This window comes from Mya arenaria, chromosome 3, assembly GCF_026914265.1.
Source record: "Mya arenaria isolate MELC-2E11 chromosome 3, ASM2691426v1".
NCBI classification, from domain to species: Eukaryota; Metazoa; Mollusca; class Bivalvia; order Myida; family Myidae; genus Mya; species Mya arenaria.
In genome coordinates, this window is record NC_069124.1 from 24,322,183 (window position 1) to 24,345,108 (window position 22,926).

The following is a 22,926-nucleotide window of genomic DNA, read 5'->3' on the forward strand; positions in this document are numbered from 1 at the left end:
TGTGCAAATGTGAAGAACTAGAAATGCCTCTTAAACTAGTTAGAAGATGGTTGTTATTAGTATGATAAAATATGGAGGAAACGCCATAATAGTAGTATATTATAACCTCCAGTACGCCTGGAATGATTTTGACGTCAGTATAGGAAGTAATTATTAAACAGCGACCCCTTATGAGTACGCTCTGCTATATTTGGTTACCCACTTCGTTTTAGAAAATGTAAACATTGTTATGCGGACGATATAATTTTATTTTATTTAAACAGCATTTTATAGCGCCTATAGTTGGTTCAATCTAAACAAGCTTGAAACATTTAAATGCAAATAAATAAACATATATTTGAAGCGTTCATACATTGAAATTCTTATTATTAGGTCAATGATAAAGTCAAATGTATTAGACAAGGAATAGGGAAACCATATCTTTTATTCGCAAGAAAAAGCAAAAAAAAAATAAGTTCAAGTTATATTTCAAAATACATATACATTTATAAAGATACATATAACAGCAAATTAACTTTTATTAGCAAAAGAAAAAAAATGATTTCGAATGCCATAAATCATAAAAAGTGAACTTGCATCATATAACTTTCATACTTATATTCAGTGCATTTTTATGGGGTTGTATATTGATTTATCGGTTAAGACTTTATATATCTCAGGGTGTTTACATAGATTTCTTTATAAGAAGATGCATACCGCATTAGTGGATACGGTTGTTGATTAGTCAGTCCTGTTATCTCGACTCCACCTACCGTCTGGTGATCGGCATTTTCACAATCAGCTGGGTTTAATCGTTTATAACTCAAATATTTCACATTGTTTATAATTTGAAGCCTTGATGAAAGCATAACAGTTAGATGGCAGTATTTTGTATTGGTTAATTCATTATTGATTGTGATCGTTTCTGACCGAAAAGGTTTGGGAAGTCAAATTTATATGATTTAAAGAAAAAATGCACTGCCTCTTCCTAACAAGATGTCACAGAGAACACTGACTATTATTAAAAAGAACAGAAAACATGAATGTACCAACAACCAGCCATAAAGCATATGTCTAAGACGGAAAATTACACAAACCTTCAAAGAATTGGCTGGCTCAAGTTGTTTCGCGCAGTCACATAAAATGTTCCTTAAAAATGGCGGGCAGCAAAAACAAAACAATGGTGGGGAAGGTGTGTGTTTTCATGAATATCTCATATTGAAATAAGAAATTGTCATGATTTTTAATACCATAATGCGGATGTCAACTTATATACAAATCAAGAACACTACCAGGCTGTGTTTTGTATGCCTAAAATGAGCGATATCTTCTTCGTTTAGAGACGATGTCCTATGCTGCAGTATAAAATATAGTAATGATTTCTCAAAAATAGCTAGTGTGACGATTTAGTAAGGATTTATATTCAAATGCAGCTGTTTGATACTACCAATGGTTTATATATTGAATCCGTTTTATTTTTTCAAACAATTCTTATTCGCGTTTTAAAGCTGTTATTTCACAGATTGAACGTTGTGACAACTGTTTTAGAACGAGCCAAATTATGTGAAAATGAATGTAAACAAGGCATATAAGAATTCAGACAGAAATTGGTTCCAGATTATTTATTTTTTTATTCTAGTTCGAAATATGATGTTTTATGCATTTGTTGTAAACAGTTAGTAACACATTTAGCTTTAAATATAAATTTAAGAACGGAACTATGAAAATCTGCGGTCTTTTATCAGCTGTCTTTTATCGCTGGTTTGCAGATATTTAGTACTACGAAATATTCTGCTCATTTCTGTACAAAAAATAAAAAAAACGTTGTAAAAAACGTTAAATCTGTGCTGCTAAGCAATATACTTGTTTGGACCTGTTAGTTAAAGTCTAGTTATTTTCTTCACACGTGATAGCTTTTATTTCCGATACGCACCACTCGGATATGCTGTGCAAGAATAGTTTCTACGTACATTTATTTTTTGTGCATTTACGTTAATTATTATGATAAGGTAAGACACAATCCATATACAAGACAATCAGATTTTGTATTTCAAAGGGAATGCCTATGATGTATATATATTTTTTATATATAAAACATGAGGTGTCCCAGAATGGACCCTTGGTCAACTAAAGAGTTTATAAATTTTCCTGAATATGAAATATCAATTTGACGAATGTCGTTCAAAACAAAATCAATTTTTAAAGGGATTATAGCAAAAATTCTATAATTTTAATTGATGTTTAAGAGTTTCGTGATTAAGAGTTTCAAGAGTTTATTTGCGAATCGGCATGTTTGCCTTTGACCATTTACAAACAATCTAATTATGGCCAAGACACAAAAGTATATTGATTTATAAAGCAATTATGTGATAACATTACAGATATATTCAGTGATCAACAAAATCAATTTCTTGGCGTATGATATTTTACCTGCGATAATTTGAATGGATTATCGGATTTTTTTTGGTCATGTAATTAGAAATTTGGATTGCATTTATTCTCATCCATCAAAGTTTTAACAATTAAAATCTAACGCATAAAACCATCACTCTGTTCTAATAGATAAGGTTGTTTTAAGCTTATTAAGAATGTTTCGTGCTCAAGGGGATACGCATGTTCTGCAAAGTAGATAAACAAATATCTGCTATTGATTTATGCAGTGTAAACAGTAAACAGTAAACAGCAACTTCGCCATATCTCCTCAATCCTTAGATGCTGGTACAAATAGGTTTACATATAACATGTCATTTCCTGCTTCAAGTTTCCTGCCTATTAATAACTGACCAACATTTAGAATTTAAGAGAAGTCATCTATCATTAGTTGATTTAAAGAGTAAATTTCAGATAATGATATAGAATTGTTTTAATGTTTTTTTTTGTATTGATTAACATTTATATTGATGCATTGATTACATTTTAGAATAACATCAAAATGACGAATCTACTATGAGTTCATATATTAAAGTAAGGTACATGTTTTCCATAACAACAAGACTTTTTCTTCATGTCTAGATAAAAATGCTCTGGGTTACTAGATAAAAATTTCAGACGAAACACTTCAAATAAAACATAACCCGAAGAAACGTCTTGTAATCAATTATTCCGACATAAAAGCGGAAATATGTTAAGCAAATATAATCTATTGTTCAAATAGACGGCAAAAATCATAAAATACGTCGAAATGTGTTATCATGTACTGATAAACCAAAATCAGTTCAGGGTTAAACCTCCTCACCAAAAACAAACATTTTAATCTAATGGTGCATGGTTTACAAGCGGCATATCTTACTAGTTTTCCCAAATCCTCAAGATCAAATATTGTATCCCAAAATAATATTTTAACATGTAAATGTTCATTCGGAGACAATAAACGTAGTTACTCATACTTAATACGTAATACACGTACATCTGCAATAACCTGAGTCGACTATACTTAAAAAACAGTTATAATCAATATCTTCTTTCAATCAACTTGAGTGCTTAGTTGCTAAATTCAAATTCATTATTTGATAACAGTAACGACTAATGTGTATCGCATGACAGTGAGCATCTACAGAAACATTTAAAAATGCAGTCAACTTATAAATCACTGTAACTGAGGTTCACTCCATGTGTGAGCGACATGAACCTTATATAGGCCAACGAAGGATAACGGATAAAAATGAAAACAATAAATAACGCAGCTTAAAACAAATAACTATGCGGGTAACGTCGAAATATAACATATATCCAAGGTATTAATAAATAATATTACCGTAACAGCAAATTAGGAAATATTTCATGAAGGCTGATGAATGGTGAATTACTTAACATTCGTTATTAATATAATATAATAGTATATGTTATGAATAATATGGTTCATAATACTAGAATGCTGTGGTTTGACTTTTTAAGACCGGATACTGGTACGAAGGGGACAATTTGAACTACCATCTTATATCAGCAAACAAGGGCCAGGTTTGAGAACCACGTATTTTTCTATTATAAGCCAGTTTGTTGACACTGGATGGGTTTCATGCTATTATAAAGACGCGATGTGGCACCTGAAGACCGGACAAAGGCACGTAGCGGAAATCTAGTGCTCAAACCTGATCCCAACCAATGAAGCGCTTTGGGTAGATTTACTATTTGAATAAAAATACATAAATGGTCTTGTACCGCAGATGTTTCTATACAAGTGTGGGGAATTTTGTTGGGAGCTTAAACTACTAGATAGAGGTGATGTTGACGCCCGTAAAACGTTAGCTGGTATTTAATAGTCAGAGATTTTAGGGTTTGTGCATATGCTTACATGTATAAAAGCCTCTAACACTTAATATTGATGGCCACTATTATGATGAAATATAAAGAAAAGTACGTTATATTATATTATAACTTAAGTACACCGCGTAATTTTGACGTCTTATGAATACGCTCTGCTAATCTTGGTTCCCGTCTTTATTTCAGAAAACGTAAACATTGTATTGTAGACCACATTTTGTGAATTTGAGAATCATTTCAGTGCGCAAACTTTGTCATTTTTAAAGTGCTTAAGGACTAGTTTAAAAATGTTTATCATTATTAACCCATCCTGTGGTTCATGCGTTAATCGCACTGGTGTCACAGTTGGGGCCATTTTCTGTGTACTCGTGTATCGTGTTCAGAGCCATTTAGAGTAGACGCTTTGCTATTAGAAATTGGCATTGTCTTACTAACACATTTAAACAATGTGCTTAGCCAATGTATTTATTAATTAAACCGACTGGAAATAATAATTATTTTTAAATAGTTAAATGACATGTATTTAAATCCATTTTGATTGAATGGTCACCATTGTTCTATCCAAATTGTGACGCATTTCGGTTAAATTGTATAAACGGACTATCTACATAATTATTTTCCTTATTTAAAGGCATTATGATACAATCACCATTTGAAAGCGACATAAACTAAAAGACAAGATGTATTGGTGCATTTCTATAGCTTCACAGCTCGCCACCTAGATCGGAGATAAAATAAGCTAAACAAGCGCCTTGGCAATAGTGCATAGTCAAGAGAAGTCATAATTAAGGTTTATATCACGGAATATCAATAGTATTTCAATAACAAAAGTAATATAACAGCCTTGTAGACATTATTTATAAGTTTGATATTATATTTTCAACAGACTCATTGACTTCTAGACATACTTATATTTTTTTTTATTTAAGCATTTAAATTGAAATAAGCGGTGGCATGTCTTTGTAATACTTCATTTTTACCCTAAAATCAACAACACAAATGTGCAATACCAGAAGAGTTGTTTATTAGATGATGACGTGAAGCCAGGTTGAGTAAGTATAAAACGAGCATATGTATTTATGTAGAGCACAACACAATGAAATTCACTGGCAAAGTCCTATGCAGTGCAACCGACCGGCCAGGCAAAACCAGAGACGGTTAACTCTGGAAACCTGTGTTCGTTTGCCAAGTGTCGATCCACAACGTATGAATGTCGAACCTCATTCATTTGTCTTGTTTCAAATATGGATATAAAACAGTGAAACAAAATCACTAAAAATAATGAAGTGAAAATTTAGGTTACGAAGTGAACTGAGTGAAGTCGACTGGTAGAATGACGCTAATATACCAATATAGCACGAAATCCTCGTGCAAGACTGACCACTACTGTATTCAAATACTATCATTTCGCCAAGACAAATATTTCACGCTATACTAACGAAACGCGTGAAATGAATATTATCATCACAAATCATTTAGCAAATATTTTGAAATTGCTGAGAAAAACCGATAAAGTGACTGTGAACTATTACGATATGATTAATTTGATTGTTTTCGGTTTTGAAAAGGATTACCAACTTCATAAATGTTTGGTTACAGCGGATCTTTATGGCAGTAGCTCTAAATCATAGATTACCTAACATTCGACGGGTAATCAGCTGTCATATTGTGCTTACATTCCACCACGTGATTCAAAAGATTATGTGCTAGTTACACAAGGTAAACGCATCATCGAGTTATGTCAATCCAAATTTGACATTTTTGTTAAAAGTCGACTGCACACCGATCAGGTATGGGCGAATATACATTTTTTTAAAGAATCAATCAGGCGTATTGGATTCTTAAATACTTCAGCTTCAAAATATATTTTCTGTTTCAGACTTTCAAATACAAGATCCAAACGAATTTTCGAATCAATCATGAATCGTTTTCGCTTGTAATAAGCAGGTAGAAAAAAATAATGCCAAAAATAATAGTAAGTGTAATAATATCAATAATGATAATAAAATTAAATGGAATCCATCCAGAATTGAGTAACTTAAAAGTAATTCGTCATTCAAATATAACCAATTGTCTTGATTTGTAGAACAATTAGTTTCTAATTAAACATTGATGGTTCAACGATTTCGTTCATACAGATAATTCAATATTCGTCTTTGTGTCGGTCTGCCAAAAAAAAAGAAACAATTTCTAGAAAATCGCTTCCCAAAGAGCTGTGAGAGCCTTAGCAAATCAAACCCTAACGATATTTAGAAATAAAATAAAAACAAATATAAAAAAGTCAACCAAAATCTGAGAATCAAAATGCGTCGGAGTTATATGATCATTACAAAACACTATATAGTACTTCTGATTATATTTACAACTGAAAATTAAGATTTTGCGATGAGAATCTTGATAAAATGGTAATATTGGCAGATTAAGATTAATGAAGCTGTAATGCTGAAATCTATAAAACCATATTCACAGATATATCACCGTTTCTATTGAAACTATTAAATCGTATCTTTACCACAGGAGAATATCCCAGATCCTTTTAGGGGGGATTATTAGTACCTGCATTTAAAGGGGGCAATGAAGACGAGCCAAAGAACTATAGAGAAATAACTCTCATTGGTATTTTTCGAACTTTAATTCTCAAATATTTCTTAAAAGACTGATGTGGAGCAGTCTTAATAAAAATATTTAAAATCAATTTCAAAAAGGCAAGTCTACGATTTATTGATATTTTACACTCAATTATGATTGTGATCGAAATAATAAGACAAAGAATAATTGACATATATGGAATGCAGATATTAATGAATCGAACAGACTAGAAACATATCGCTGGTGTAAAAATGAACTCAAGCATGAAAATATCTAGATAGTATGCACATGAATAAATATAGAACGGTCGTTACAACATTTCCTCACATGACCGTTTAATCGAAACTGGAAGGCATCATCTCTTTCCAAGAAAATATAGAATATGTAGCTTTTGTAATATGAATGCAATCGAGATGAATATCATTTTGTATGTCAAAAACATCATAATCTACGAAATCATTTCTGTAAACCATATTTTTGCTTTTGGCCAACAAAACAAAATGTATTACCCTTTTCCTCAGACAGGGGAAAAAACTATGCCAAGTTAGTAAATATTTATAGTATGCATCTTTGTAACGATCGAGAACATTATTAAGTTAAGAATTTGATACTTTGATGTATAGTATATTTCTCTATTGATAGAAAAAATCAGAACAGAAAGTTTATTTTTGACTTAAACATAAAAAGCTCATCGTCATTTTATATGAATACAAAACAGAAATATAGAAAACACACATAAACAATCAAAATATATATAGTTTCATGTATAACACGTTTTAAACGATTTGTTATCATTGACAGAATTTTTAGAAATTACTCAGAAATCAAAAGAATAAAAGAGTAAAAGAATATATCAACCAAGTTACACACAATTCAGTGTGCATGCTGGTTGAAATGATATCACGATGATTTGTTTCATATGTTTTTGCATTTTGTCTTTGAACGTTATATATCATTGAACAGAACAGAACATTTATTGTTAACTTTAACATCTATAGTTTATCGTTGTTACAATAACATAACACATGGCATGGCAATAGTTGATAAATGCGAGAGTGTATTAGACATATATACATATATAAACTATCAATGATTTCAACATGTTAAACGTTAAGCATTATCATTCAAAGCAGTATATCGTAGCTTAAAAGTATGTTTGCAATACAAAGCTAGTTTTCGTATAGACATGCAGCATTTTCCGAGTTTAGTAATTGAATGAATTTAAACATGCTTGGTCTTGCATAGTAAAATTTAGTTATGTTTTTTTTTCCTATTGTCATTACATTTCGGACAAATCAAAACAAAGTGATATTCATCTTCGATATCATTATGAACACATAAAACACATTTACGTTGATTTCTTTCAATATTAACATATCTGCCTCTTTCAGCATTTAACACTATTGCACTTAATGAGTTTATATCATTTTTCCAATGTCCAATAAATGAGTCGATTAATCTTCTTCTAAAAATGGAATAAAATAATCAATATTAATCGACTCCGGATATAACCATACTTCATTGAATCCTGCATTTTGAAATACAGTGCGTACATTAGAACACCAATTGTTTGAATTTGCGTTATTTTCCGCATCGTATCGAAGGCTTTGCAATGTATTGTATAAAATGCAATTGTCTGTTTTAAATTGATACAGTTTAAGAACATACAATTCGTACAGGTCTAGTAACATACAGAGGGTGCCGTTCTAGTTCACCATATATTGCTACTGGTGCTTATTTTTACACTATTTAATGCTGAATAAATGTTATGTAAAAAAAGGAACACAGGACAATTGAAAGAAAGATCAATACCCAGAAGTTATTCACACGAGTTTCGGGACTGGGATCATTTGTCACTAAAAGAAGGTTTGAAATAGGTATTGAGACATTACAATGATATTAAATAGCACATACTTGTTTTGTAGCGTTCATTGAATGAATGCCTCATTGTAATGTTTTATGATTAAATCAAATGTATAAGACCTACATTAACGGAAACCATTATCAATTTTCAGAATCAAAAACAAAAACGTGTGCAGAAATGACATTAATATCGTTTAAGGATTTTATTTTAAATTATGTCTATATTTATAAAAATACCCTACGTATCTTAAATATAACATCGAATGCATTTTAGCAATTGAAAAATTGAAAATAATTCCTCTCCAAAACGTATACGCAAATGCATTTGTAGTATGTGGTTGTGTATTTGTTTATCAGATAAGACCATTAATCCCCGATGGTGTTTACAGAGGCCACGCGTCCAGTACATTTTTCGATACAGGGTGCTTATCTCTGTAGCGGATTCGGATCGTTGATTGGTCGGTCTTGTTAGTTCGACTCCGCCTACCGTCCTGTGATGGGTATTTTAAGTCAGCTTGGTTTAGGCGTGTATTACTCAAATCCCTCGCATTGTTTATATTTAAAGACGTTATAATGACACAAATTAATGGCTAGGTTCGTTAAAATCAAATAATGGAAGGTTTGCAGTTTTTCAAGAGTGTTTTGATGTTTTCGTTAATAAAAAATGACTCTTATTGTTTTCTGACCGGAAACGTTTAGAAGTATAATTCAAATTATTAATTGAAAAACGCGCTGCAATGCATATGATTAAAACGAACAACATACAGTCAGTCTTATTTTCCATTTTTACATGTTTATCTGTTGCTGTTTTATCACAAACGGTGTATCTCAAATCTATATGTATCAGGTGCCTTTATATACGGAAATATTGCTTCTGTTTTCTTATTTCATTTTATTTATTTCTGTAATATTCAAGGCTCATGTGTTAAATGATATATATCAAACATTCTAACTTTCATAGCAACCATCCTGCACACTGATTTGTGTGTAACGTGGTTGATGTTTTTCATTTTCTTTCCATTTTTGAGAAATTTCTAAAAAATCAGTTGTTGATACAAAAATCATTCAAAACGATGTCTAATGTAAATATATAAGTTTTGATTGCTTGTGTTGTGTGGCGGGGGTGTGCGCGCGTTTGTGCGTGAGTGTGTGTGTGTGTGCGAGCGCGCGTGCGTGCTTGTTCTTGTGTACGGGCGTACGTGCATGCGTGCGTGTTTTTTATATTTTTGTTTTATATTTGTGTAATGTGACGATGACCCGTTATGCTTAAGTCACAAAAATCTGTTCTGTTCATAACTGTTCCAACAGCCAAAACATCTAGCTCTAAGACAAAAAATCACACAAACTTTCAAAACGTTTGACTGTCTCGTTTTATTTTTTTTTTCAAAACTTTACATCGGCACTATTGGCAAGTACTATTGATGTAAATTGAATATTATACAGTCTGTATTCATTAAATCTTTATTTTGCATGTACTTAAAAGGTACTTTTGTTATAATCTGTTCGTCATAATCTTGTTCTTCTTTCGCCATGGCTGTTTTCAAACTCTATTGTTTTAATATTTGTATATAATTTAAATTATATTGATTTGCATATTAAATTAACCTGATATTTGTTTTCAGAAAAAAAACATTCACATCAAAGAAATCATAAATTGAAGAAAAATAGAGACAAACTGCGGAAAACTGGAATTACTGTTAGCTGTCACACTAGGCATTATATAAGGTTGTAAGAATTCATCATTAAATATGTGATACGTGCATTTGGTTTAAACAGTATTTATTTCAAAATAACATTATAATGATCTACACATTTGTAGCATATACGATATAAAATGTTTGTCGGAGATAGTGATACATGGAAGCATTTGATCTGATTATTTTAAATTATGTTTTCGAGAAATGATGATGAATGGTTCGAACTTAACAAATACCAGGTTTAGTGTTTTGAAACAAAACTAGAAGTTGAATTTCTGAAAGTGAAAAGTATTAAAGGTCACTGTAATTCTTTTAAAATATCAGTGTTTGCAGGATCAATACGTTTTGATAATTGGCAATGCAGTTTTCTGATATCCATCGATTATGAATGAACAGTTCCAAGGTTCACAGACTTTTCATTAGCACAATACTTGACTTACTCGTACTGCTGTTCTTGTTTATTTAATGTGTCGAGTGAAATGTAATTTATTTTAGACTGATCGTATTTCAGATATTCAAGATATGTGCACAACAACCTCTCGTTTAACCAAAAAATATATTGGTTTAGTATTCGATATTACTATAATTACTCATTTTTGAAAACTAAGTTTATAATCATGATACTTGTAAGATCATCAGCAGTATCATTAAAAACCATGTTATTTTATTTAAATGTCCACCACAGACCACCGCTAAGAAAAATTGGAGATTCGGACTGTTATAGTGGATGTATCTCGATTTCTTTTAAAGATAGGGTTTAAGATAATATTACGATCACTGAAAGGCATACAAATGGTAAAACTAAACAGGAAATCGAAATATATAGTACTGATTATATACTTGCATTAAATTGCGATTTAAACGGCCGCATGGCGGATGAAATTGGCTTCTTAAGTTTTCATAATAATATAGACAACGAGCAATTCGAACACATGTTGACAAATGTTCCTAACATAATAAGTAAAGATAAATGTTTAGACAACCACGGAAAAAGTTACTAGTAAAGATAGTAAAACAAGCGACTTTACTTGCCATAATACTAACGGAAATAACCCGGTAGATTATTTTATCATTAACTATCGATATTTCTCTCTTTTGAGCAACTTTGAAATACTTCCTTCCACACACTTCTATGACCACTCGGCAATAACAAGATTTTTTAAGGTATTTGTTTACAAACAGGAATTCAATTACTTGATCAATTGGATATCCGCAGTATACACATTGCGTGGGAGAACGTAATCCATTCTTAAATTTACTACAGTCGCACAGTAACGATTAACCGCGTTGTGTGACAATATTTATAATACAAGCATTGATGATTCAGTTAATTCATTTACTGAAATATTGCAAATTGTGCTAAATCACAATAAATAAAGATAGAAATACGGTAAATGATTGTAATAATAATAATAATAATAATAATAATAATAATAATAATAATAATAATAATGATAATAATAATAACATAATTGCTAACATGGCAATAAAACAAGAAAACAGTTTGGGAAAAATTGAAAACTCAGTACAAGAAAAGTATACCCAGCTCAGAAGGCTTATCTATAGATGAGTTGTATAAGCATTTTAAAAGCCTTTTGGTGTTGCGAATAATGAAAAATAATTCAATGTGCCTTTAAGGCATATGAGCCGCTAGACGGGATAATATCGGAATCAGAACTTAAGAATAATATATCTTCTATAGCAAAAAAGCCCCGGCAACAATATGTTAATGGTGTTTTTTTAAGATTTCATTTGCAATGAGTTCCGCCAAATTTGTTCTAATTGTTAAACATAATGTTAAATAACGCAGAATACCCGGAGTCATTGAGAGAGGGTAATAATAACACCAATATATAACTGAACGCGTGGTAACGCGAGTAAATATAAAAATTATAGAGGCATAGCGTTAAGCAATATATTAAATAAGGTGTAAAAATTGTGACCCAAACTTAAGTGCAATCGGAAGTGACAAAATGATGAATATGATAGGTTTTCATGTCGGCAGATCGGCCACTGATGCCAATGAATTAATATTCGATTACAGTCGAAACTCGGTGTCTCGGTATCGCGAGGTTCGATATCCTCGTTGGCTCGAACAAGATTTAAAGCTTTTGTTTTTTCAATATGTTCATATAAAATTCGATCGGTTAGTTGGTATTTTGAGGTTAAAGTTTTCTCAACGCTCAATGTCATTTTGCGGTCTCTAGTAAACATTTAACATTTTGATTTGTTTGTATTACTCGATGTCAGTTTTCACACCTTGATTTATTTGTTTAGCTAAGCCGAGGCGCTGATCGATTATATTTGCTTGATTGGTATTATAATCATTATCAGATTCAAATGGTTTAACAGTTTGAGCAAACATGCTTTTACTTTAATTTCGGTGTTTAGCTGGCACGAATACAGACGTTCAAAGTATGTCAGAGTCAAGTTTTAGTTTTATTAGCATAAACATAAAAATGTCATTGCTATTATACATAATACAATTTAAAGACGGTGAACATGTAATTTATATACAAACACAAATGTCAGATTTATGATGTATCATTATGTTTTTATAATAATATAGACAACGAGCAGTTCGAACACATGTTGACAAATGTTCCTAACATAATAAGTAAAGATAAATGTTTAGACAACCACGGAAAATAAATACTAGTCAGGATAATAAAATAAGCGACTTTACTTGCCATACTACTAACGGAAATAAACCGGTAGATTATTTTATCATTAACTATCGATATTTCTCTCTTTTGAGCAACTTTAAAATACTTCCTTCCACACAATTCTATGACCATTCGGTAATAACACTGTTTATAAGGTATTTGTTTACAAACAGGAGTTCAATTACTTGATCAATTGGATATCCGCAGTAAACACATTGCGTGGGAGAACGTAATCCATTCTTAAATTTACTACAGTCGCACAGTAACGATTATCCGCGTTGTGTGACAATATTTATAATACAAACATATTGACCCATTTAATTTATTTACTGAAATATTGCAAATTGTGCTAAAACACAACGATTAAAGATAGAAATACGGTAAATGATTGTAATAATAATAATAATTATTATAACATAGAATGAGGGTGTAGAATTGCTAACATGGCAATAAAACAACAAAACAGTTTGGGAAAAATTGAAAACTCAGTACAAGAAAAGTATACCCAGCTCAGAAGGCTTATCTATAGATGAGATGTATAAGCATTTTAAAAACCTTTTGGTGTTGCGAATAGTGAAAAATAATTCAATGTGCCTTTTAAGGCATATGAGTCGCTAGATGGGATAATATCGGAATCAGAACTTAAAAATTATATATCTTCTATAGCGAAAAAGCCCCGGCAACAATATGTTAATGGTGTTTTTTTAAGAATTCATCTGCAATGAGTTCCGCCAAATTTGCTCTAATTGTTGAACATAATGTTAAATAACACAGAATACCCGGAGTCATTGAGAGAGGGTAATAATAACACCAATATATAACTGAACACGTGGTGAAGCGAGTAAATATAAAAATTATAGAGGCATAGCGTTAAGCAATATATTAAATAAGGTGTAAAAATTGCGACCCAAACTTAAGTGCAATCGGAAGTGACAAAATGATAAATATGATAGGTTTCATGTCGGCAGATCGGCCACTGATGCCAATGAATTAATATTCGATTACAGTCGAAACTCGGTGTCTCGGTATCGCAAGGTTCGATATCCTCGTTGGCTCGAACAAGATTTAAAGTTGTTGTTTTTTCAACATGTTCATATAAAATTCGATCGGTTAGCTTGGTATTTTGAGGTTAAATATTTCTCAACGCTCGATGTAATATTGCGGTCTTTAGTAAAGATTTAGCCTTTTGTTTTGTTTGTTTTACTCGATGTCAATTTTCACATCTTGATTTGTTTGCTTTGCTAAGCACTGTATATATACTTTTAAATTTTTAAATTCGCTTGATTGGTATTATAATCATTATCAGATTCAAATGGTTTAACAGTTTGAGCAAACATGCTTTCACTTTAATTTGCACGAATACAGACATGAAAAGTATGTCAAAGTCAAGTTTCGGTAAACAAGTCATTTCTACACACACACAAATGTACCTATTAATAATGAGAAAACTATGCTGTTAAATATTTAAAAAGCGAACTAGAATAATCTTATTTATCCATAACTTCCCCATTTACACAATAATAATTTATGTTTGTAAATAACATGTCTGAAGAAATTATATGGTTTGAATATTGTTGAATATAAGAACAAATTTGACATAAATATCGCATTGAAAAGAACGTGCACGAGGATTTCGTGTTTGACATATCGCTAACTGTGTATGTTTAATAGAATGATACTTTTTAGTGTCTAAATGTTGGTTTTAATTCTGGTTTTGATTTATATATTGATGTATTATCTTTTTAAATGGTAACACTTTACCTTGTTGTTCTAGTTCATTTGTAGAAAACAATAACGTGTACATATATACAATTTAATTATAACGTTGGTCACATGCTAGATGTATACATTTTGCTAGTTTATTTATCGTACCTACTTAATAACTATTCATTAAATATCAAAATCCATGTAGAGTTCTAAAGTTGGCCAAGACCAATAATTTCTTGGTAAACATGAAGATCTCAGATATCTACAATATGGACACACCAATAGTAGAAAATGATAATCTGTTTCGACAGTACGCATTTTTTATTTTGTGCACATTCTCTCTCCACTATCGATGCCTCTGAAACTACCTTAATCAATTTTATAAGTTTATGTTAAGAACACATGAATCGTCAAAATGCTATTCTATGTTTCATTATATTAATTGTTAAGATTGGGTTCACATACAACACTTTTCTTCATAAGAATTCCTACTTAATAAGTATTAAGTTTGCTTGTTTATTACTTTTCTATGGATTGGTTTATATTTGTATTGCTTAAATAAAATGAGGAAAAGGTCAAATTATTTCATATTATCAAATGTGTCATGTTGTGAACTGTACGATATGCACACGGTAATAATAACGCTTTAGGATATAACGTAGCAAACAACAAACGAGGTTAAGGTGGAACGCGACTATGATTTTTTTTTCGAGTTACTGTCTGAAAATTGGTATACGAATAGAAGAGCATATGCCCAGTTAGAAACTACGAGTCTTCAAAACATGCCACTGACGTCAATTTTGAGACGTATGTCATATTTTTGCATTCCAGCTACAATAACCGATATTTTCATCAATTTTTCGTTTACCGCTATGAAATTTCAACATCAAGTGCGTATTGTGAAAACGTTTACGCTCATATAATTTTCGTTCTCTTATTTTACGTTTTTTGTATTAAATGTGTCTAAAACGTCAAATTTCGCGGAAAATACGGCGTGGCGTTTCGCTAAAAAAATGCGCCTTTCTTTATTTTTTGTAAAAACTGCTCGTTTAATTTTTGATTTTTTTAAATATATTTATTTAAAATTTTATTACAAAACGCCTGGTATCAAAAAAAGTATACCTCACCGACTTCGTTTTTGAGTAATATTACTTTATATAACCCCTACCCCAAAAGAGAAAAATCAACAAACCAGATGATATCGCATAATTATGCATAGTTTGAAAGACCTTAAAAAGTACGCCAAACTATTAATGTATGATAATGACGTCATGAAGACGTTTGTAACGTTTTAGTACGTCATTTCCTATAATAATGGATCACGGAAGGCGCAAGAAGGGCAAATTTGCCTCAAAATGTACCGTAAATAAATCAAAACACTTTACAAAGTGTAATAAAACAAATTCAGATTTTGAGCATTTACCAAGAAGGCGTATTGTAGACTTTCAGCATTTTTTCAAGCAGTTTGCGAAAGGGTGTAAAGTTTGTGAAAGGGAACTGAGGTTCAAGGATTTTGTGAAAGAACATAAGTTTGGACTTGCTTCCAAGTTACATTTCCGTTGTCGGCATTGCCAAGCTGTAAACAAGATACAAACATCTAAACGATCAAAAGGAAAGGATGGATCGTATACAGTAAAAATCAAGGCGTCTTTAGGTATGAGTTCCCTATGTCTTTATGTTGTTTTTTTATTTTTATTTAAGATATTAAGTATAGGATTGTGTTCATTTTGTATTTGAGTTAAATAAGTGATGTTTTATGCAATTTTTAAACCGTTAGTAAGGGTTTAAGCCTTAAGAAACTAATTTTCGATTGGAAATATGAAAATCTGCGATATGTATTTTCGTCAACGATCTTTAATCATTTGTTTGCAAAAAAAGAAAAAAAAAGTTGTAAAAACAGTTAAAAGGTGAGGGTGCAGCTTTAATGTGAAACAAACTCCGCTAATTGTACGAGAAATATGTAAAAAAAAAATTGATATACATGCATACTACTGAGTATTTCATCTTTAACATAATTTTAACATATTAGTACTCGCTCTTTTATCAACATACCTCATTTGTTATCCTTTTTCCAAAACAAATTTCAGGAATGCTGCATGCAGGCATAGGGCCAACACATGTAAATGGCTTCCTGGCCTCTCTTGGAATTCCAGGGATACACCAGAAATCTTTAAAAAAAAAATGGAGCGAGTTCTTGGACCCTTAGTAGAGAGGCACGCACGTGACTCTTGCAACAGGGCATGTGCGCAAGAAAAATTATTGACAGAAACAGGTAAATGTACTCCACCTGAAGAAAAAGAAGTGACTGAATTGGGTACTCCACCTGAAGAAAAAGAAGTGACTGGATTGGGTACTCCACCTGAAGAAAAAGAAGTGACTAAATTGGGTATTCCACCTGAAGACGACATAATTTCCTTTGACGAAGCCATGATTATACTTGAAACAGGTAAATTATCGTATGTCAACTTTGAAACTAAATAAATAAATATACTTCGCTGAACAGGTATTAATATTTTCTACTGAACCAACGCGTGTAGTAATTGGATTTCGATAAGAAAAATACATATAAAACGATATAAAAACGCATGAACCCAAACGTATCATATAAATGTAGTGTTATATTTGAAATACATTACGATGATAATAACAAGTTACAATAAGTGGTGGGATTCAGTAACTCCGAGATATTAGACCACCACAATCGCGTCGTAGGGGGTTGGTGAAAGGGTCGGGTGGGTGGGGGGGGGGGGCTAGGTGACTTTGTCATATTAAAGACACTGTCTTGAAAAAGAGAACGCATTTGGGCACTTTGAGATATGATACCAAACGGGAATGTTGTTTTAAGTTTAATAAATTCAATGTTTTCAGACGGAACAGACAATCCAAACGAAACATCGGGCCCTTTCCTATTTGTGGACACGTCCGTGTTAGCAGAGAATACGCAGACGCAACGTTTCGGAGAATCTTCCCTAAACCGATTGATACATCATGACCAAGTTACAGGTACGATTTCTTATAATGAGAATGAATGTTTGTCACCCTAGAAGCCCAACATAAGAAGCCATGTGTAACATGTGTATGTATTGGTTAATATCTTAACATTTATTGCTTTTTATGTCGAAGTCCAAAGGTCAATTTCACCATGACGTTTTTGAAATACTAATAACTAGTAAGAATTCAGTAATAAAATGACTGCGAGAAAATACTATAAATATTAGTAGAAAATAATAATGATAATAATAATAATATTAATGATAATATTAATAATAGTAATAATAGTAATAATAATAACAATAATAATAATAATGATAATAATAATAATAATAATAATAATAAAAATTGTGCTCCATATTTTTCGACTCTCAACGCGTTTACATTGGAAATTTTCTTTATAGTGGAAATAAAAATTACCAGAATGCTATACGTTTGATCAAATATAACAGTTGAACAAATGTATGATTGTTGTTTCTAATTTTTAAGTTAAAACTCCGCCACAGACGGTACCATGTCCGGCAGGGGACGCACCAACAGCCGTTACCGTAAGCCAGGATGCAGCTTGGTCTAAACGCGGCCGTGCAATGAACAGCCTTTCCGGTATAAACAATTATTTTTATGATTGTGCTAATTATTTTTGTAATAAAAAATATTGTTGTAATAATTAGTATAATCATTTTTAATAAAAGCAGTAGCAATAGCACCAGTAGTAATAATATTAAAATTCGTAGTAGTGGTGGCAGAAGTAGAATCAGCCGCAATATTGTTCTTGTAAAATCTACTTAACAGCAACATTCGGGCCTAATTATAGAATAATGATTATGAGGGCCGTGCTGAATGTTTGTCGATGTAATGTTGATTATCTATTTTTATACAAATTTTGTCATTCGTTTTCAGGATGGGGTCATGTCATAGGTGTGCAGACACAGAAATGCTTAGATTTCTCTTCACGAATAAAACGATGCGCAACGTGTAGCCAATGTAATCGAAAACATGAAAAAAAACACATAACTGTCGTAAAAACTGGTCGAAGAGTGCAAAAGCAATGGAACCAGATAAAGCGGTTGAGCTGCACACGAGGGCGAGAGATAAATGCCTCAAATATGCAGCCGTAATAGGTGATAATGACTCCAGCTCCATTGCGCATATCAAACAAAAAGTAAACCCGGAACTTGTAAAATATTCGGACATCGGCCATGTAAAAAGAAACGTTAGATCTAAGTTAGAAAATGTGCAGAAATGTCATAAGGCGCTTACAGCTAAAGTCCGCGACAGCTTTCTAAAAAACTTCACGTATGCCATAAAACAAAATGCAGACAAAAGTGAACGGGAGATGATGTGTGCCTTGCAGACGATCGTGCCACATATGTATGGCGAGCATGGAAACTGTGGAGAATGGTGCCGTTCGAGGGGTGGAGCTGATGCCGGGCACAGAAACCTTCCGTTCGGTGCACCTCTCCAGGACACTCACTTGAAGATTTCGCTTGAAAATTTACTAGCGCCATACATAATTAATGCGGAAAAATTACGTACTACAGGCAGCTCTCAAGCAAACGAGTCACTCAATAACGCTGCGTGGAGTAAAACGCCAAAATCAAGAAATTATAATCGAAGTGAAAGCTTTGATTATCGCCTTTCCGCAGCGGTGTTGCAGTTTAATGATGGATACTCGTACATTAACGAGATTGTAAATGAAAAAATCTTAACGCCACAAAAACACACAGAGATGTATTCAAAGAAAATGGACGAAGAACGCAAACGGCAAAAAATGTACAAAAGTTCCATAAATGCTAAAAGAAGAAGGCTTGAACTTAAATTTGAAAGATCAACTAAAGCGAAAAGTGACGAAATCAAAGAAGGTACATCATACGAATCATTCTGTGGTTTTGACAGTAGTGATTTAGACATACTGGATATTCCAGATATGATAACAAAAGCAACTGATGACATGGAGAAGAAAAATATAAATATTGTATTGTTCGATTTAGAAACAACCTGTTTAGGGAAAAATGCGGAGATACTACAGCTAGCCGCAAAGAGTGATGACACATCATTCAGTTGCTACTTTCTGCCAGATGGCGATATTGATCCTAAAGCATCGAACGTCAATTCGTTGACGGTCAAACGGGACATAAATGGAAACCGTTATTTGTGCAAAAACGGTCGGGATATGCATGCCGGAACTATTGGCGATGGTTTGCGTGATTTTTTAGGCTGGCTTTCTAGTTTAGATAAAGAAAATATTGTTCTCGCTGCACACAATGGAAAGTCATTTGACAATAGAATACTCTTAAAATATCTTATCAAATTCAAAATATTGCCAAAATTTAGAGAACTTATATATGGGTTTACTGACACTCTTACAATTCTAAGAAAAGAAAGACCGGGTTTAAAGTCATACTCTGTGCAAAATTTGTATGAAACGTTTTCCGCCGATACTTTCAACGCCCATGATGCAGAAGCGGACATTGTTGCGCTTGCGGCCATACTTGCACATTTTCATATCACCGAAAAGAGATAATTTCGAATTTCGTTTCGATCAACGAAATGGTTTCCATGATTATAAATAGTGGCAACCGCTCTATCCTAGAAGGTAAATTGTGTACGGGAACATCCAGCATAACTCCATACATGGCAAATAAAATTGCCAATAGTGGTCTGTCATACGAACACTTGCAGTTAGCGCACAACAGAAATCCCGAGTGTGGGATTAGTTTGCTATTATCAGAAAATCAAAATAACAAGGCGAGAGTGACAAAAAACAAAGCAGTGATTAATAAAATCAAACAGCATTTTACTGCATTAATTATATAAATTGTGATCGTTTTAGCAATTTAAACATTGTATTTCAACTGAAATATAAAATGTTTATAAATATCTGTAATGTATATACATGCATATGTGTTCGTTGTGTGCAGGGGGGGGGGGGGGGGGGGGGTGCACCCCCGCCTGGATCCGCTTGTACATATTACAATGCGGTACAGATTTCTGTCAATTTCTGGTTTTCAGTTTAATTGTGTAAGTGATGTATGCCACAAAGTAGATTTACAGTGTTGTTGCTTAATCTAAAGTTTTATCCATACAACTCTCTGATACAGATCTAAAATAAATATAACTAATAAAGTAGTAGAACTGTTTTTTTGTGGTATTTTTTTGAAGCTAAATAGTTATCAACAAGGAACTAATCAGCATAGTCCCAATAAATTGAAACATTTTTATGTGTATTGAGAAAAATTCTAAACGTCAACTGTCATTCTAAACGTTTCACTATAATACGTATTGATTGGGAAACAGGTATAGGGGTTATATAAAGTAATATTACTCAAAAACGAAGTCGGTGAGGTATACTTTTTTTGATACCAGGCGTTTTGTAATAAAATTTTAAATAAATATATTTAAAAAAATCAAAAATTAAACGAGCAGTTTTTACAAAAAATAAAGAAAGGCGCATTTTTTTAGCGAAACGCCACGCCGTATTTTCCGCGAAATTTGACGTTTTAGACACATTTAATACAAAAAACGTAAAATAAGAGAATGAAAATTATATGAGCGTAAACGTTTTTACAATACGCACTTGATGTTGAAATTTCATAGCGGTAAACGAAAAATTGATGAAAATATCGGTTATTGTAGCTGGAATGCAAAAATATGACATACGTCTCAAAATTGACGTCAGTGGCATGTTTTGAAGACTCGTAGTTTCAAAACTATTTCGAATATTGAAAAAGTAAAAACAGTTCCTAACTGGGCATATGCTCTTCTATTCGTATACCAATTTTCAGACAGTAACTCGAAAAAAAATTCATAGTCGCGTTCCACCTTAACAAGTCATTCTTAAACGTCTAAATATACACAAATATACCGCTTGACACGATATTCGAGAGGCTCGAAGTATTTCAGCCAGTCCCTGATAAATCGAGCCAACGGGTTTCGATTGTATAGATATTTGCAAACGTCTTTTTGAGTACGCGTCAACGAAATTTAATTTGAAGTACCATGCAATCAATATTTGTTTGTTACAATAAACGATGCCTTATTTTTTAGTACTAAGTAAAGTATTATTGAGGTGTGATGTTTAGGAGTTAAATAACAAAAATCAATTTCCGTCCGAATAAAAACGCGTGTAGCCACTTTATCAGAACGTTGGTTAAAAAACAACAATTCAAATATACTTATCAAATAACAACTGGGCTAATAAAACATGTTACATAAAAAACGTTAGCATTAATATATTATTATTATTAAACGCGCATTGACTATTAGCGAGAAAAAGAAATGACCTTCTGGTGAAAATTTTCAATGTCTCCCAAAGGTCGCAACGATGTTACCAAAAGGTTGTATTTGAAAAAATACATTTGAAATTATTTACAAGCATTTTTTTTGCGCATATCCTTAATGTTGCTCTATATCTGTTAATGAAAATGTCATGCCAACGGGGTTCGACTGTATAGATAATTAAAAACGTCTTATTTGGTACGCGGCTAAGAAAATAATTTGAAGTTCCATGTAATCCATTCAATTGGTATATAATTTCGAAGCCAAATGTAAAGAACACATAGCTTAGTTCACATGAGGCCATGTCCCTAGTATGTACCTAAAAGATCGACTTTTAGATTGTAGAGGTTAATATGTGTTAAACTCAGGTCTAGTATGGTCCCTGTTATGCGCTTTTAGAACAAGGTCGACAACTAGCAGGTGGTGGTTTTCAAAGGTTCAGCTCAGGCCCAAGCCGTTCATAACATGTGCCTACTCGGTGGACTATCAGCTGGCGGAGGTTACTATATTTTCAGCCTATTCCAAGGTTATTTTGTCCCTTATATGTGCCAACAATGCAGTTCAGGTATAGTATTTACCTTATATGTGTATACTAGGGCGACAACCAGTAGGCGGCTGTCACCATATGTTCAGATTAGGCTTAGTATAAGCTAGGGTCCAAGGTCATGCCGGCAGTCACTATACAATCAGTACAGAACTAATAAGTCTCTTTTATGCATATGCTAGGGCGTCAAGCATAACGAGGATGAGACTGTGTGATCCAACCATATTGATTTTCAACAATCTGTTTAGTTCAAGCCTAGTATATCCCTACACTGTGTCTTCTAGCGCGGTAACAAGTAGGCGGATATCATTCTTTGTTCAGTTCAGGACTCATATGTCTTTATTGTATGTCT

The 22,926-nt window shown here is 32.4% G+C and overlaps 1 protein-coding gene across 1 annotated transcript; it reads left to right on the plus strand.

Annotated features, from left to right (window-relative positions):
• The first annotated feature begins 18,800 nt into the window (after positions 1 to 18,800).
• On the plus strand, positions 18,801 to 20,276 carry LOC128225872 (uncharacterized). Its single transcript, XM_052935770.1, has one exon. It carries the CDS (start codon positions 18,801 to 18,803, stop codon positions 20,274 to 20,276), a length of 1,476 nt encoding a protein of 491 aa, XP_052791730.1.
• Positions 20,277 to 22,926: the final 2,650 nt, after the last annotated feature.